This window comes from Symphalangus syndactylus, chromosome 5 (assembly GCF_028878055.3).
Source record: "Symphalangus syndactylus isolate Jambi chromosome 5, NHGRI_mSymSyn1-v2.1_pri, whole genome shotgun sequence".
Lineage (NCBI taxonomy): Eukaryota > Metazoa > Chordata > Mammalia > Primates > Hylobatidae > Symphalangus > Symphalangus syndactylus.
This window is the reverse complement of record NC_072427.2, coordinates 37,205,045-37,220,074: the sequence shown is the minus strand read 5'-3', so window position 1 is coordinate 37,220,074 and position 15,030 is coordinate 37,205,045. Positions and strand designations below refer to the sequence as shown.

Below are 15,030 nucleotides of genomic sequence, written 5' to 3'. Positions count from 1 at the left end.
TGACTCTACTACTTCTAAGAGTTTGTACTAAGAAATCCACAAAAAGTATGAATAAGTAGTAATATAACAATATCCACTACAGGGGTAAGCTGGACATAACGAAAACATCTAATCATTTGGTTAGAATTAAGTAAATCAGAATATAGTTGATGGACTACTATGTAGCCATTTAAGATACATGCTTTTGAAAATTAAAGATACAGGGAAATGATTATAATACTGTTAAGTAAAGTAACAAAATAAAACACCATATGTAAACCTCTGGGTTTGTGAAATAATTTGTTTTATAAACATTCCTGAGTTTTCAACCATACATTCTTTTTACAATACGACAAACAAAACAATGAAAGATATTCAAAACAAGGTTCCAAGGTTGGCCCAACTTGATTGTTTGGGTACTTGTTTTTTTAGTAACTCTGTAACTTTCTTAAAGGAAGCTTTTAATGAAGATACACCACTGAGTCTTGCTTTAAGACCAAAAATATCCAAACATAGTATCACATTATATATATCTCATAAGAAAAGCTATTCGATCAGGTAACAAAAACGAAGCTCCCCCCTCACCTAGCAGTTCATCTGGAATGCATCTTGAAAAGATCAATGGCCTGTTGGACTCAAAGAAGCCATCCTCAAAAAAATTGTATAAAAAGATTTATTGAAATTTATCAATGACAAACAGACATAAAACTCAAAGTTTGGCTCTTCTGAGGGGCAGGAGAAAAACTGGTGCAGATGTTCTTTTATACAGATGAAACATGGGTTCAGAAATTACACGTCACTTCTAAAGCAACCAGAAGAGGGACACGAAAGCAAACCTGTACATTCACTAGGAATTTGCAGTCATTTCAGATTTCCACTAGGTAAGAAAATACAATTTTGCGTTAGTTTTTCCGTGCTCGGGTGTATGAAAAAAAAACCCAGCCGACATGCAGCAACGTCTCCAGCGCTTAGGTCTGTAAAAATGTTCTAAGCACAGAAGTACATGTGGAAGAATTCTCTCATCATTTTTTGTAAAACAAAGCGTTCTAATATTTTACAGAACAAGATAGGACAATTTTTTTTTTCTTTTAAAGAAGTTGAAGTTTGAGGGTGTGTTTCTTCTAATTTTAATTACCAAATCCATTTTCCTTGTAACTTAACACAACAAGCCTGCCGTTTTCAGCTCTCTGGCTCATAAGCGCTCAAGAGTAACATCAGAGTCCTCTTTGCAGAGCGAAGCCCACCACCATCTGTGAAGGGGGAAAAGGGATGAGAGATGGGGAATGTCCCCAGACCAGTGCCAAAATACGCCTTTAGGATGCTATTTACAAACCAGGGCGTTGGATGCCTCTAGCAGGCCCGAGAAAAGCAGGTATCATGTGAACCAAAGCAAAAGATATGGCTGGTGCTCAGGCCCTCCTGGGCATTGAGTAACCAAACTGAGACCAGCCACAGCCTTCCACCCAACCCAAGAGACTTGGGAAATACCAGGAAACATAAGAGAACTCCAAACCATCCTCTCTGAGAGTCAGAAACAAATGCTCACTTAGTGTGTACTTAGCTATCGCATTTACAGGGACAAAAACTGGACACAAAGAAAAAGTAGGGGGAAAAAATAAAGAGTGGCAGTAAAAATAGTATTTTATTCCACCCCCACCCGCCCTCCCTCCCCCCGCAACCCCCAGTACACTTTTCCCCTCTCGTTCCCACAGCAACGTTACAATCAGAAAAAAATAAGTTTCAGGGGGCAGGATTGGAGGGGGGGAGGGGATATGGGTAAAAACAGTCAAATCACAATAGGAATTTTTCAAAATAGGTTATTCCACTTAGTCATCATCTTCTCCCTCATCTTCAGGTTCTCGTTTTCGCTTCTGACCCCTTTCTTCTTCTGGAAAAGTAAGAAAGTGGAATTTAGATTAGTTATTAATCCCACCTCTTTAACTCAACCCACCCAATGAGAAGTCAGGGGACCCAGGACTAGCAAGCTGTGCCATCCTTGGAAACCGAGGCAAGACATCTGCACAGCTGGAAGGGGAACCTGAGGCCTCTGACAGGAGTGTCCTGCCCACTGCCAGGGGCCTCAGAGTCTAAGCAATCTAAGGCCAAAGTGAAAGGGCCAGGCTGCTACCAGCTGAGAGTAAAAACACTGCCATACCACCAAGCTCTTCTTCATCTTCCTCGTCATCTACCTCTCCATCGTTATAACCTTCTTCATCCTCCTAGGAGAAAGGACAGACACCAGAACATTAGAAATGCCCCGCCTTGGGACATGCTGAGGAAGCCACACAGAGCACAGGAAGGCCGGGGTCACCCCCAGCCTCTCAGAGCCCCCATCAAGACTTGACATCTCGGGAGGAATGTAAAGCAGAGGTTCTTAATTTACTTCAGATCAAGGACCCATTGGGAAATCTGCAGAAAGCTGTGAACTCCTTCTCCAGAAAATGTCCGTATCATTTATAATATTTGCAAGCAGTTTCAGGGGGTTATGGATTCCAGGACCCAGGTTAAGCACTCTGATCTGAAGTCCCTGTAAGGCAGGCAGCTTTCCAGTCTGCATGTTCTCTGCGGAGAACAAGTTCCCGAGCAGGCTCCCTGACGTGCAAAGTAGGCCATCCTTTCCTGCATCTGTCCTCAATCTAGTTTTGGCTTCAAGGGAAGACCCCAGTTTCAGTAAATCCAGATTCTGTGGGCAAGTCCGACGTCACCCGACCCAGCCCCTTCCCTAGCTTGCAAACTTGGACCACCTGGAAGGGATGGGGAAGATAAATTCAAGACCCCCTGAGGACATCATTCCCAACCAGCTTGAGATTCAGCAAGGTGTATGACTTTCATTCTCAACACAGGGCCCTTGCTTTCCTCTGCTCCTGAAGGTATATGCAAGTTGAATCTCTGCTTGTTAAACCCGGTTCCTGAAGTTTAAAAGAACTTGGTGACAGACTTCTTTTTTGTCAAGGGAAACATTCTTTTAAAATGTCACCAAAGACTTCCCTCATCAGTCTGTTTGCTAAGGTTCTGGTTTTTTTTTGCATGTATAAGCTCTCCTTTACTGAAAGCTGGAAATACACAGATGGTCAGTGAGATTATTTAAAAAACAAAAACAAACAAAAAAAACCCACAACGCCCCCCATCCCCACCCCCCCAAACCCCACATGCAATACTCCTGTGACAGGAAGGGGAAGATGAAACAGCTATTAGCCAATAAAACTTACTGCTCTGTTCTAGGGGAACCTGTTTTACTAAGACTTTACTTTTAAAATACAATATTCTTTAGAGATGAGCCTAAGAGTCTAGACCTAGGGAGAAGACAAAGCCAGCAGCACAACTAAACAGAAACCAAGCTCATCTCGCCAGCTTTTTTTTGTTTTTTTTTTTGACTGAGTCTCGCTCTATTGCCCAGGCTGGAGTGCAGCGGTGCCATCTCAGCTCACTGCAACCTCCGCCTCCCGGGTTCAAGCGATTCTCGTGCCCCAGCCTCCTGTGTAGCTGGAATTACAGGTGTCCGTCAACATGCCTGGCTAATTTTTATATTTTTAGTAGAGATGGAGTATCGCCATGTTGCCTAGGCTGGTCTCCAACTCCTGACCTCAAGTGATCCGCCCGCCTAGGCCTCCCAAAGTGTTAGGATTACGGGCGTGAGCCACCGTGCCTGGCCTCGGCTATTCTACTGTCATTGGCCTGTGTCTCTCAAGCCTGGGCCGGCTGGCTGGAACTGGAAGACACTATCTGAGTGAGTGGCAAGCGGATGTGTCTGCATCCTCCATTGAGGGAGACAGGAAACTGCGGGGGGAGTTGGGAGGGGACACAGGCACCTTGTCCATGCTATTGTCACTTTAAAACTCTCTAGTTCTAACTTTTGCAATTAGCAAGAGTTGATTTAGAATTCTGAGCAAGTCATAGAAAATGACTCTGCTACAGAGAGACTCAGAACACACAAACACAAAACCCAACACAGTGCCAGGAATCTGGAGGAGGGTGTGAACGCCCACAATAAGCAGTCAGACACTTACCCCTTGTCAGACACTGTCCTTAAGTATTTTACTTACACTTCACTTTATCCTCTTAACAACCCTGTGAGAAAGCTATCATGATCCCTATTTTACAGATGAAGAAATAGGCTCAGAAAGGTCAGGTGAATTGTCTGGGGACACACAGCTTGCGAGTGGTAGAGCTGGGACTCATCCCCTCACAGATCTTGTTAAAAAACTGGGAACCAGCCAATCTCTTTAGGAAAATGGCCAACTCCTGGTGCTCTATTTCCATAGTGTCACTCTCTGATTTGGGATCCAGCAGTGTTATCCTGCTACCTATCAGTTCAAGGCAGTCTTTGGTTTTCCCTAGCACAGTTTAAGTGCTCAATGAATATCTTAATTAGCATATGAAAGCAAAAAGCAGAAAATGGGGCCATGCATTCTGTATTTCTTCACATAGAAACAAGGGCCAGGCTTACCCCAGCAGGTTCAGTCCCTGCCTCTAAAATCCTCTTCCCCTCTTCTGATCCAGGCTCCCCAGAGCTTGCTGCGAGTCTTGTCTCCCCAGAAACAGCCCAGTGAAAGGCTCTGAAATGGACTCACCTCACTACCCACGGCGGAGCGACTTTCCTAACCAGGGCTCCAGGGCTGCCAAGACTGATCACAGAGGCAGTCAGTGGGACTGCCTCAAAGGGGCAGACGGTGGCCCTGCCCAGCCCAGCCTCCTTACCTCCTCCTCTCCACTCACGTCCTCCTCTTCACCTTCCTCCTCCTCATCCTCGTCCTCCTCGTCTTCCACTACCTGAGCATCTTCATCATACTCCTCCTCTGTGCAATCGAAATGGGGAATGGAAACAGAACTAGTGGTGAGCTGGCTCCGCCCCCACATAGCACAGGCTCCTGTAGCGTCTTCAATGTGGGGCTCATGACCCTCCCGCACCCACCTAAGCCCAAAGATGGAACACACTAACTCTCATGAAAACAGTGCTGACATAATTAAACACATCCTGAAGTCGTGCCAAAGATAAGCCCCGCTCACAAGTGTTATGAATGTGAAAGGCCCCTTCTGGAGGCCTCTCACACCGAGACCACCAGGAAATTGTCAGAGCACAGCAACAGGTTCCGGGGCCTGGGAAAGCGGCAAGGTCAATCAAACTCCTCAGGTTAAAGGTGAGAGATCTGAGGCACAGAGAGGACTGACTTGTTCAAGGTCACACATCGAGTCACTGGTTGAGCTGGGCCTAGGGGACCTGGTAGGGGGCCTGGTCCCAGGACTGCCAGTTTTGGCTCCTTTCTGCCATATCATAAGATCCCCACCAAGGCAAACACAGTCTGTGAGTATCTTGCAAAACACTCCCAATCGAACAAGGAAAACCAAAATCCTGTATCTGAATTAATTAATCAGGCAAGTGTCTCCATTCTCAACTTTATCTGGCCACAAAGATGCATGGGAAAGCTGCACTGTGCTGGTGGCAAGGGAGAAGGGGCGGGAACAGGACGAAGAACTCCCTTCTTTTCCCTCCTTCCTTCCTGTAGGCCTCGACTGACTGCACACCACACTGCAGGGAACCCAACAAGCGGCCTGCAGCCCTCCACTTCTCAGCACTTGGGGCTCCTGAGCACCTGAGCCTGTGCCCCTCGGTGTGGGGCTGTGGGCTGCAACCACCAGGGGGCCCCACAACCCCTCTAGCTCTGGACCTCCTCTCCACTACTGAATACCTAGATGGGAAAGGGGGGTCCTCCGGCCACACCCCCTTCTCTCTCTATCCCCTCCCTCCCTCCCTGGGAGAGTGTCTAAGTGCGGGTCACAGTACAGAAAGAATCCCACTCCCTGGGGGGCTTTGGAAAAGGGACAAAAATTGAAGTGGGGATTCAGTTGGATGGTTTTGAAGGAGTTATGCAGTTGGAGAATCTCGCGATATTTCCATGAGCATGGGACTCATGCTTTGTTCTTTTAGGGAAGTCAACCAATGAGACAGATCAGGGACTATGGAAAACAAAGCAGACGGCCCTACTCCCCTCCATAGCTTTGGAAGGAGGTAGCTACCAGACAGCTGGCCAGCCTTCAGTAGCTGGGTGGGGGCCTCCCAACACCCAGCCCACCCACCTCTGCAAAGCCAAGGAGGAGCCCCAAGGCCTCAGCTGCGCCCCTGCAGCCCTGGGCCGCCCCCTGTCACCCACCATCCTCATCCTCCTCCTCATCATCCAGGCCCTCCACGTAGCCCTCAGCATCCGAGTCAGGGGCCTCCTTGTCGTCCCGGTCATAGCCGTCGAGATATGTGAGTTGCGGGAGGAGCTTGAACACATTTTCTCGGTAGTCGTTCAGGTTGGTTACCTCGCAATTGAAAAGGTCTAAGCTCTTGAGGTTTTCTAACTTTTTCTGCAAGTGGAAAAATGAAGCCAACAGTAAGTGATTTGTGGGAGGAAGGTGGGGGAACAGCCCTAGCAAACAGGCAAGGATGCCAGAGATAGCATGGACAGACCACGACTTCCAGGTGATAAGGAAGCTTGGATTTGGCTCGGCTTAGCCACGGTGTTTGCCCAGACATATCACCTGCAGTTTGTGGGCCTCGGTATCTCCATCTGGAAAATGGGGGGTTGGACTGGAGGATCTTTGAAGCCTTATCCAATGTTAACACTTTTATTCTGCAATTACAGCTTGTCTTAACAGTGATCGACTTGAAATTAGCCTGGGGCTTTCTTGGTGCATGAGCCAAGAGGTTTGCTGCCTCTCCCTGAGACTAAGGAGCCAGAGGGAAACCAAAAGGCAACTTGAACTAACAAACTAACTCCTTCTGCATCTGATAATGATGATGACGAGGGCAGTTAACATAGCACTTCATGTACTGAGTCACTTTATCTCACAACCCCTGTAAGGTAGAAATAATTATTAGTTCATTTCACATATGTGGAAATGGAGGGCACAGGATTTGGTAATTCATCAGGCAGCCCAACTTCAGACCTGTGCTCTTACTCTTTGAATACTGCCTGTCAAAAAAGGACAAGAGAAAAAAGCAATGGAGGATCCTGATTCTGTCCGTAGTATTTGACACGATGTGCTCTGTCAAAGCTTTACACCAGACGGGTTCTAGCCAATGTTATCCCTGTTTGATGGTAGAGGAAAGTGAGGCCCAGGAAGGGAAGGGTCATACTGCTTGCAAGTAACTGAGCTGCATTTTGACTTCCCACCTCACCCACCTTCGAGGCACCAGGTACAAAAAAATCCCATCCCAGGCTGAGTCCCCATTCCAAAGGGGGCCAGGTCTAACAAGGGAGTAAAACCACTGCTCCTTGGAGTCAATGTCAGGAGCTGGGTTGCTCTCTCTCTACGACATTGCAGTTGAGACCTGGGTCATTCTCAGCAGAAGCCAAGGGCAGGGAGAAAGTCTTGACAGTGGTCTGTGTGGGCAAGCCCAGCACCCCCTACCAAAAGCAGCTTCCCGCCCCAGGAAGGTAAGGCAACACACACTGACAAGCAGGGGTGGGAAAAGCACTGAGACACGTGTGATCTGGGCAGGGGGCAGTGGAGAGTGTGAACGTGGATGTGTCTGAGTGCCTGATCCCTAATGGTGACCGAATCACAATGTTTTACAAGGATTTTATACACTCAATCCCCATACCTCACTCATATACGGAACTTCACAGACTTTTTCCTTTTGTAATGACATTATAAAATCAAGACTTCCAGACAGATCAAAATAGTTTGGCTTTCTCCTAGGAGACCAGTGGAAGGCCTGAAAAGAAGTTCTGTGGGAAGCACGTTCTACTAGTTGCCCCCAGTGCCATCGATGGACAGGTAAAGAGCTTGGAAAAGAAATGTCAGTGTCCTGTTCTGCCACATTGGCCACCAGCAAGTCCCGTGAGCATCCATGGAGAGCAAGGAGTGCCTTCTGGGACAGAAACCCTGAAAACTCCAGCCCAATCTGAGGGATACCCAATCTCCCCTATAAACCCAGAAGGGAAATTTGGCAAACGTGGCCAGTTGTCCTCCTGGCCTTTCCCCGATTCTAAGATGCCTGGAGGTGCTGCTGCTGCTGCTTGTTTTTTTGCTGGAGATGGAGTCTCGCTCTGTCACCCAGGCTGGAGTGCAGTGACACAATGTCAGCTCACTGCAACCTCTGCCTTCCAGGTTCAAGCGATTCTCCTGCCTCGGCCTCCCGAGTGGCTGGGACTACAGGCGTGTGCCACCACGCCGGGCTAATTTTTATATTTTTAGTAGAGATGGGGTGTCACCATGTTGGCCAGGCTGGTCTCAAACTCCTGACCTCAGGTGATCCACCTGCCTCGCCCTCTCAAAGTGCTGGGATTAAAGGTGTGAGCTACCATGCCCGGCCTAATGAGGTGACTCTTATATGTATATTCACAACAGGTGTATTTACTTCATGTGGTAGTATTTCCTATTCCAAAAGAGTTGTTTTCAGTGACACATCTTACAGTTGATTTCCTTAAAATCAAAGGAATACAGCAAATCAGATCCTGGTAATATAGAAAGCGTTGTTCTGAACATGACCTGCCCCTTTCTGGCTGGTAAGTCAGTGAAGCTGGGGGGATGTCTATCTCTACAAGGACGAGCAAAGGAGCTAGAAATGCTACCCAGGCCCCTGAGAGCCTGTTCACGATAGCACCAAGGACTGGTGACCAGGGGCCACTCTTCTCCACACCACGTTGAGGAAGGCCTGCCTGCACGAGGCTCTCACACCACACGGCTCTCAGTCTTTCCAGGGTTCTATGTCAGGAATGACTCATCTCCCACAGTTCTGGGGCCAGCGACCCAAGGGGAAAACTGGAGTACACCTCCAGGGCCAGTTTAATTCTTGGATCGCTCCTCCCTTCCCAAAAAGGGGCAACAAGCCATGCCCTGAACCTGAAGACATTACAGCTCAGGTTTCCAAAGCTGAGCAGAAACTGAGTGGAAAAGCAGGAGACCAGAAATTGAAACTAGGGTTCTACCCTACCTATACAATAGCTGCCCATTCTGTCTGTGTGACCTTGGTCAAGGTATTTAACTTCTCTGGGCCTCAGTTTCTCTATGGACTCAGCAGAAACAATAGCTCAATTCTATCTCATAGCACATCATAAGAGTCAAAAAAATTAAGTGGGAAAAGGACAAATGCAAAAGTAGTATTTGCTGATGCCAATTCCTCCCACCTCCTACCCCTGCAGGGAGGGGAGGGTCTGAATGACTTACCAGTGGCTCTATTGTGCTGAGGTCTTTAATTTTGTTGCCACTTAAATTTAGATGCGTGAGGTTCGGACACTTTTCTGCCAATACTTCCAGGCCCCCTGAGACTCTGTTATCGCTTAGTTCAAGCTAAATAAGGCAGGGAAAGAAAAAGCAGAAACAGCTTTTAAAATGAAGGCTATCGGCTCAGAGCTGCCCGGCTTTCCCCAGACGGGCAAGAAGGGAAAGCAGTCTCAGGGAATTGTCTGGCATGTTGGTGCAAGCACCTGGCTTTCCCTTCAATTACTCTTTCTAAACACAGATAATAACCCTTCCCCACTCCCCACCCCCGCCTCCCAGCACACACAGACTCCACTCTATTTACCTTCTTAAGTTTGTTTAACTTTGGTAAGTTTGCGATTGAGGTGAGGCCTACGTTGATTGTACTTAAGAATTCCAGTTCTTCAAATTCATCTGTGAGGCCTTCGAGTTTGCCTTCATTCGACCGACTGTTGTCCAGGACAAGTTCTTTCACCTGAAAGAAGGCCCGACTGTGTGAGTGGGGGTGAGGAATGGGGCTGAGGCAGGGGGAGGGCATTAGAGGACTCCTCGGAGGACAGGGAGACAGACGCAGGAAGCAGTCCGTCATTCCGTCACTTCTTCTAGCTTTCCGGATCACTGTGCTGCCAACGACCACAGGATGGATTTGCCCACCCTGACTTTTCTGCCTTTTCAACATCTGGGTGAGAGGAGGCCTGTGGTGAGCCGAGCTGCAGAACCAGGGGGCCACTCCAGACAGGGGCCTTGGCTGTACCGCAGAAGACAAACCCAGTAAGCCCTGATGCCTTTGCAAGGTTGGTGGTCTCATTCCAACCCCGCTCTCGCATTCTCCCAAAACCCACATGCACCAGCCACAGCGTTGTTAGGGACTTCTGGGCCTTGCCCCGCCACCCCAATGCCCCCATGAGACCCCCACAAGCCCACCTGCTTTCACCCACTCCTGCCATCACAGCAGAGCCTGCCCCTGTAGCTGGCATTCACATGGCAGTACCCATGTGGCCTGTCCCGAGGCAGGGGCAGCAGACCAGGGGCTCCTCCAGCTCTCCCACCTCTAGCCCAGCACTGTCCAACAGAACTTCCTTCAAGGATGGAAACAGTCTGTACTGTCCAAGACAGGGGCCACTAGCCACATGTGGCCACAGAGTGCGGCCAGTGAGAATAAGGAATGGAGCTTTTAATTCTATTTAATTTCAATTAATTTAAGTGTAAACAGACACAGGTAACTATTATATTGGATAGCACAGCTCTAGACTTTGCTCTTCATGGTCCAGCATAGATGTGGAAGGAGAATGGAAACCCACAAACTTAGGATGGGCCCATAATGAAATGCTGAGATCTGTCTCAAAGTCTGTGCTTGGAGGCACCTCTGTGGCCCTGTCTTTTTCCCCACTCAGCTCCCTTACCCACAATTTGGGTCCTAAATCCTTTATTTCTAATGAGGTAGAAAGAAAGAATAAAAAGCCATCCTCTCACAGGGTTGTTAAGAGGTAGACTTAGCTGAAGGTGAAACTGCAGGTTCTAATGAAGAAGGCAGAAAGATAGGCCGAGGAAGAGTAACCAGGTCGCAGGCACAAAATGACCCTGGGAGTAAGCAAAGGAGACCCGGCACGTGGCCCTCCAGGCAGCTGGCCCAGAGCTCTCCTTCCTGCCCCAGAGCAGCCAGCTTCTGGGAAACCTGGCCTGTCTGGACTGGAAGACACCTTAAAGGTGATCCCTGGCTGCACCTGGTATCTCAAAGAGTCCCTTCAGCCCAGGACACAGCAGCCCAAGCTCCCTGCAGGTGCCAGGAAACACTTTCCAATGTCGACCGGATTTGTTGCCTCCCTCCCTGGAACTTCCATCCACAGGCCCTGATTTCTCACCAATGGGTCACATGGCACAAGCCTGTCCTTCTCAACAGCAGTCCGGCACTGTTCAAAGGGTTGCTCCTGTCCCTCAGGGCCTTTTCTTCTCTTGGATAAGCAGCCAGGCTTTCTAACCTGTCCCTGTCCAGGGCCAGGGCTGCTCCTGCTCCTTTGAGCAGGCCAACATGCCTAGCTTCTTCCTTCTGGGCACAGAATGACCGGGTGCCCCTCTTACTCAGGCATCTCTGGGCCAAGTAGACATATGGGGGAAGGGAGATGGAAACAGAGTCCACACGAGGCCTGCTATGCCCCTCCGCAGCCCCCTCTTGCCAGTGGGCAGAGCAGGGGAGCACTGGGGTACACATCTGGATCTCAGAGTCCTGTAGGGCCCTGCAACTGCCCTGCCTTCATTCTTCACTGGTGGGTGGAGGCATGGCGCTCCGCCCGGGACAGCAGCAATTTGTGGGTTTCATCTAGCACAGCCCACAGAATGGGAGAGCCAGGGAGCGTAGCCCTCTCCTGGAGCTCAGGAGCTCTTAGCCTAGGAAATGGTCACCAAAGCCCACCTTCCTGTTGGGTCTGGGAGGGGGAGGTTCAGTCCTTTCCCACCCCCTCAGTCCCTGAGATCCAGATGTCCAGGTCAAGCCACCTTCTCAAGGTCATGACAAGAGTGCCTGGGAATAAATCCTGTGAGGCCTTCTGCCCTAGGGCAGGAAAGCAGCATAGAGCCAGGAAGCCAGGCCTTAGGGGACCAGTGCAGATGGAGGGAGAGTAACTGTATTGGGGGAGGGGAGCCATCTCCTTCGTTTGCAGTAAACACTGGAGTCTCATGGCCCACAGTCTTCTTTAGTAATTGGTTTCCTTGGAAGGCCTGGGAATTCTTGAAGCTCCACCAAAGCAAGGCAAATATGAGAAGAGATTCCAGTCTACCCTCAAAGACTGCAGACATGCGGTTTTTCTAGACGGGTCAATGGCTTTTCCTTACTGCCGTTCGCCGGGAGAGGAAGGCCTCAGAGAGCAGTGCTGGGGAGCCCAGGGAATTCGTCCAGGAAGTCGGCCTCCTTCCTGGAGAGGAACAGTGCTGCCTGCCACCCCTGCCCACAGCCCAAGGGGCTGCTGCTGGGGCAGGCTGCCTAGGAATGCTACAGATAGACGTAGGTTTCGCAGTCCTGACGAGGCCAGTCCCCGGCTCCTACCACCACACCAAAACTGGGGCTGCTCCTCTCGAGGACAATACTCAAGCCACCACTATTAATGCTTTTATTAAAAATAATCATCATATCTTTCTCAAGCACTCGCTAGGCACACTCTAGGTGCTTCATACACAGTCTCGTTTAATCCCCATAACCACTCCTTGGGGTGTGTTCTCTCCGTTTTAAAGGCATATCCGAACTGCTTATCCTAAAATCCCAAAAGAAGGTCACAGGACGGTGGGTGTCTACTGCACTCAGGTGGCTGGTGTTAGCCACAAGATGAGGAGGGGCCCCTGATGGTTTCTTGGGACTCTCCCCAGACCCCCAAGTCAATTCTATAAGTTCTTGGCTGTGTTGGGGCTCAGAACACAATACCCAAACGTAAGGGGCTTTGGCGTGCTGGGTACTTTGAACTAAAGGAGATTGGAAGGCCTCAGAAGCAAGCTCTGTGAATTTCTCCTGCCGTCCTGTCTCTCACCCCCTCTCCCCAGAAGTCACAGAATCCAGAACTTCTCTTCCCCAAGGCAGGTCACAGAAACTAGAATTCCTCTCTCCCAAAGCAAAGCCGAGAAAGGTTACTCTCTCCTGTCCCTTCTCCCTTGAAGACCCTCATTCCAGAGAGGTCCTGCCCCATATCTAGGAGGAAGGAATGCTACACAGAGAGGCCACAAAGAATCCGAACAGACAGGCCTTGCTGGGTTCCCTCTCAGCCTACACCCCTTTGTCCAGTCCCATTTCTTCATGGCTGTCTATTCTTCATCAAACCTAAGTATAAAAATAGGCAGTTTCCCTGGGTCTTTGGGTCTTCTTCTCTGAAGGTTCTCATGTCACTTACAACTTTGATTAAATAAATTTGTTACGCTTTTCTTTTGTTAGCCTTTCTTTTGTTATAAGTGCTGGCCATGACTCTTATGATGGGTGAGAAAAGGGATCACACCTTCCTGCCCCTACAGCTGTAACTGTTTCTTTTCAGCTCCTCTTCTAACTGTTCCAGCAGCCAGGTGGGCACCACCCCCAGAGGTCTTTGCTCTGGTTACACATCCTTAGCAACCAAAGCACAGAGCCTAACCCTGCCCTGGCTCAGATGACGCTGCAGGAGGGGGCAAGAATAAAGAGAGGGGCCTGGGACCCTGCTCTTCCCCAAATAGCAAGAGGTTGCTTCCACTCCCTTGGGAAATCCCCATCGTTTTAAAGGTAGTGTCTTCGGAATCCCCACTGTTTCTGCATTTCCTCCCTGGTTGGTTTCAGCACCGTGCAGGGTGAGATCACAGAGGAGAGGGAGGGGACAGGGCTTAGACCTGAGGTTGCTGATACCACCAAAAAGCCCGAACCACATGGAGGAAAGACCCACTGCTTCGTCATGAGGTGAAGAGGGGTCCCAATGAGAGCAGCAGGTGAGCTGTGAAGTATCTGAAATGCACCAAACAGGACAAAACAAAAATGTCAGCCTAACAGCTGCCTGTGAAAGACATCCCATCCCCTTCCCTGCCTGCCTCTATGAGGGCCACACTTTCCTAGTGCTCCAGTTTCAAAGCCTAGACCCACCCCTGAACTCTTGCTACAATACCAACCCATTTCCTCTGTATTTGGTTCTAACCCTTCCATGCAAAGAGAACATCCCTTTTCCATCCAGGGTGTGTTCTGCTTTAAAAAGAAAAAAAAAAAAAAAAATCAAGGCCCACTTCCCCTGCCAAGTCCTGGGTGTGAGTGAAGTGCAAAGTTAAAATTAAACTGAAAATTTGTACTTTTGTAGACTTTTCCCCAATTAAACTGACCATTTAAAAATATCCAAATGTGGTTACTCTACCTAGTTGAACTGAAATTACTCTGCTTGTATCAGAAGCTTTTCCAACACCCTGAAGAGAAACCTACACAGGACCCAATGCTTCATTCCTCAAGTGAACACCTAAAAGGGGCCCTCGTATTCATAAGAGAGGTCAGTGAGGAGGCAATGAAGGTTCCCAAGATGTCAGATTGCTGGGGGTCCTGTACTTCCTGAAAAACTTGTCCCCAAAGCAAAGACCTGTCAGTCATTTTTCACCAATGGGACCTGAAAATTCCATGATAAACACAAATACGTTATTACTCTAAGGAACAATTTGCTGTTTAAAACTGAAATCTTGTCTTTACAGATCTCTCAAATTTGGCCCTTCCCCTCTGTTCCCAACATTGCAGCACTAGTAACTGTCACCTCAAGTCACTTCAAGCCTGCTTTTGCCTCCAAACCAGGTCTCTATGACTGTGAGGATGGAAGTGGTCAAGAGGCAGCCTGGATTACTGGGAACAGGCCTCGACCTAGAGGGCAAGGACCCAACTGGCTCAATGATCTCAGCTCTCTCCCCCAGGCCTCAGGCTTCTGCCTCTGTAGAAAGGGGATGATGAGATCTGTTTAACCTATAAAGAGTAAACTCCAGCCTGGAAAACATTCCTGGCTTCTCACTGCCTTGGGAAAAATTCATGTTCCTACACATGACCTCCAAGGTTCTCCATTCTTGGAGCTCCCTCCTCTTCATCCAACCTTAGCACCCCCAATCTCTCACTCTTACCCTACAAATCCAGTTCCCCTCCCCAGGAACCCTTCTCCAACTCAGCTCTGTGCGTCCTGGGGCACCAAGGGCAGCTGCTGCATGAATCATTTAATCGTGTATTAAGCATCCGATCCTCCTAGAGGTCAGGGACTGTCCTCCGTAATCAGCCTACCAGGGAGCGGAGACCAGAGCAACTGCTTAACAAATGTCCTGTTTATTGCGCCAGGTGCTGGGAATATAGAGTTGAGTCAAACTGTCATGAAACGTATTCAACAGTATGACGAATAAATGTTGAAT

General features: G+C 48.9%; 1 protein-coding gene across 3 annotated transcripts in view; it reads right to left on the bottom strand.

Moving 5' to 3' along the window:
- Positions 1-638: 638 nt before the first annotated feature.
- ANP32A (acidic nuclear phosphoprotein 32 family member A) overlaps positions 639-15,030 on the bottom strand; it is a 42,334-nt gene continuing 27,942 nt past the window's right edge. For 2 of the 3 annotated variants that reach the window (XM_055277983.2, XM_055277982.2), the window contains exons 2-7: positions 9,494-9,643; positions 9,136-9,258; positions 6,129-6,327; positions 4,678-4,775; positions 2,135-2,198; positions 639-1,867 (exon numbers count right to left, since the gene is read on the bottom strand). In XM_055277983.2, coding sequence (XP_055133958.1) covers positions 1,806-1,867; positions 2,135-2,198; positions 4,678-4,775; positions 6,129-6,327; positions 9,136-9,258; positions 9,494-9,643 — 696 coding nt within the window. In that variant the 3' untranslated portion in view covers positions 639-1,805. The remainder of the gene's footprint in view (positions 1,868-2,134; positions 2,199-4,677; positions 4,776-6,128; positions 6,328-9,135; positions 9,259-9,493; positions 9,644-15,030) is intronic. The other variant, XM_063640180.1, reaches the window with a different exon arrangement.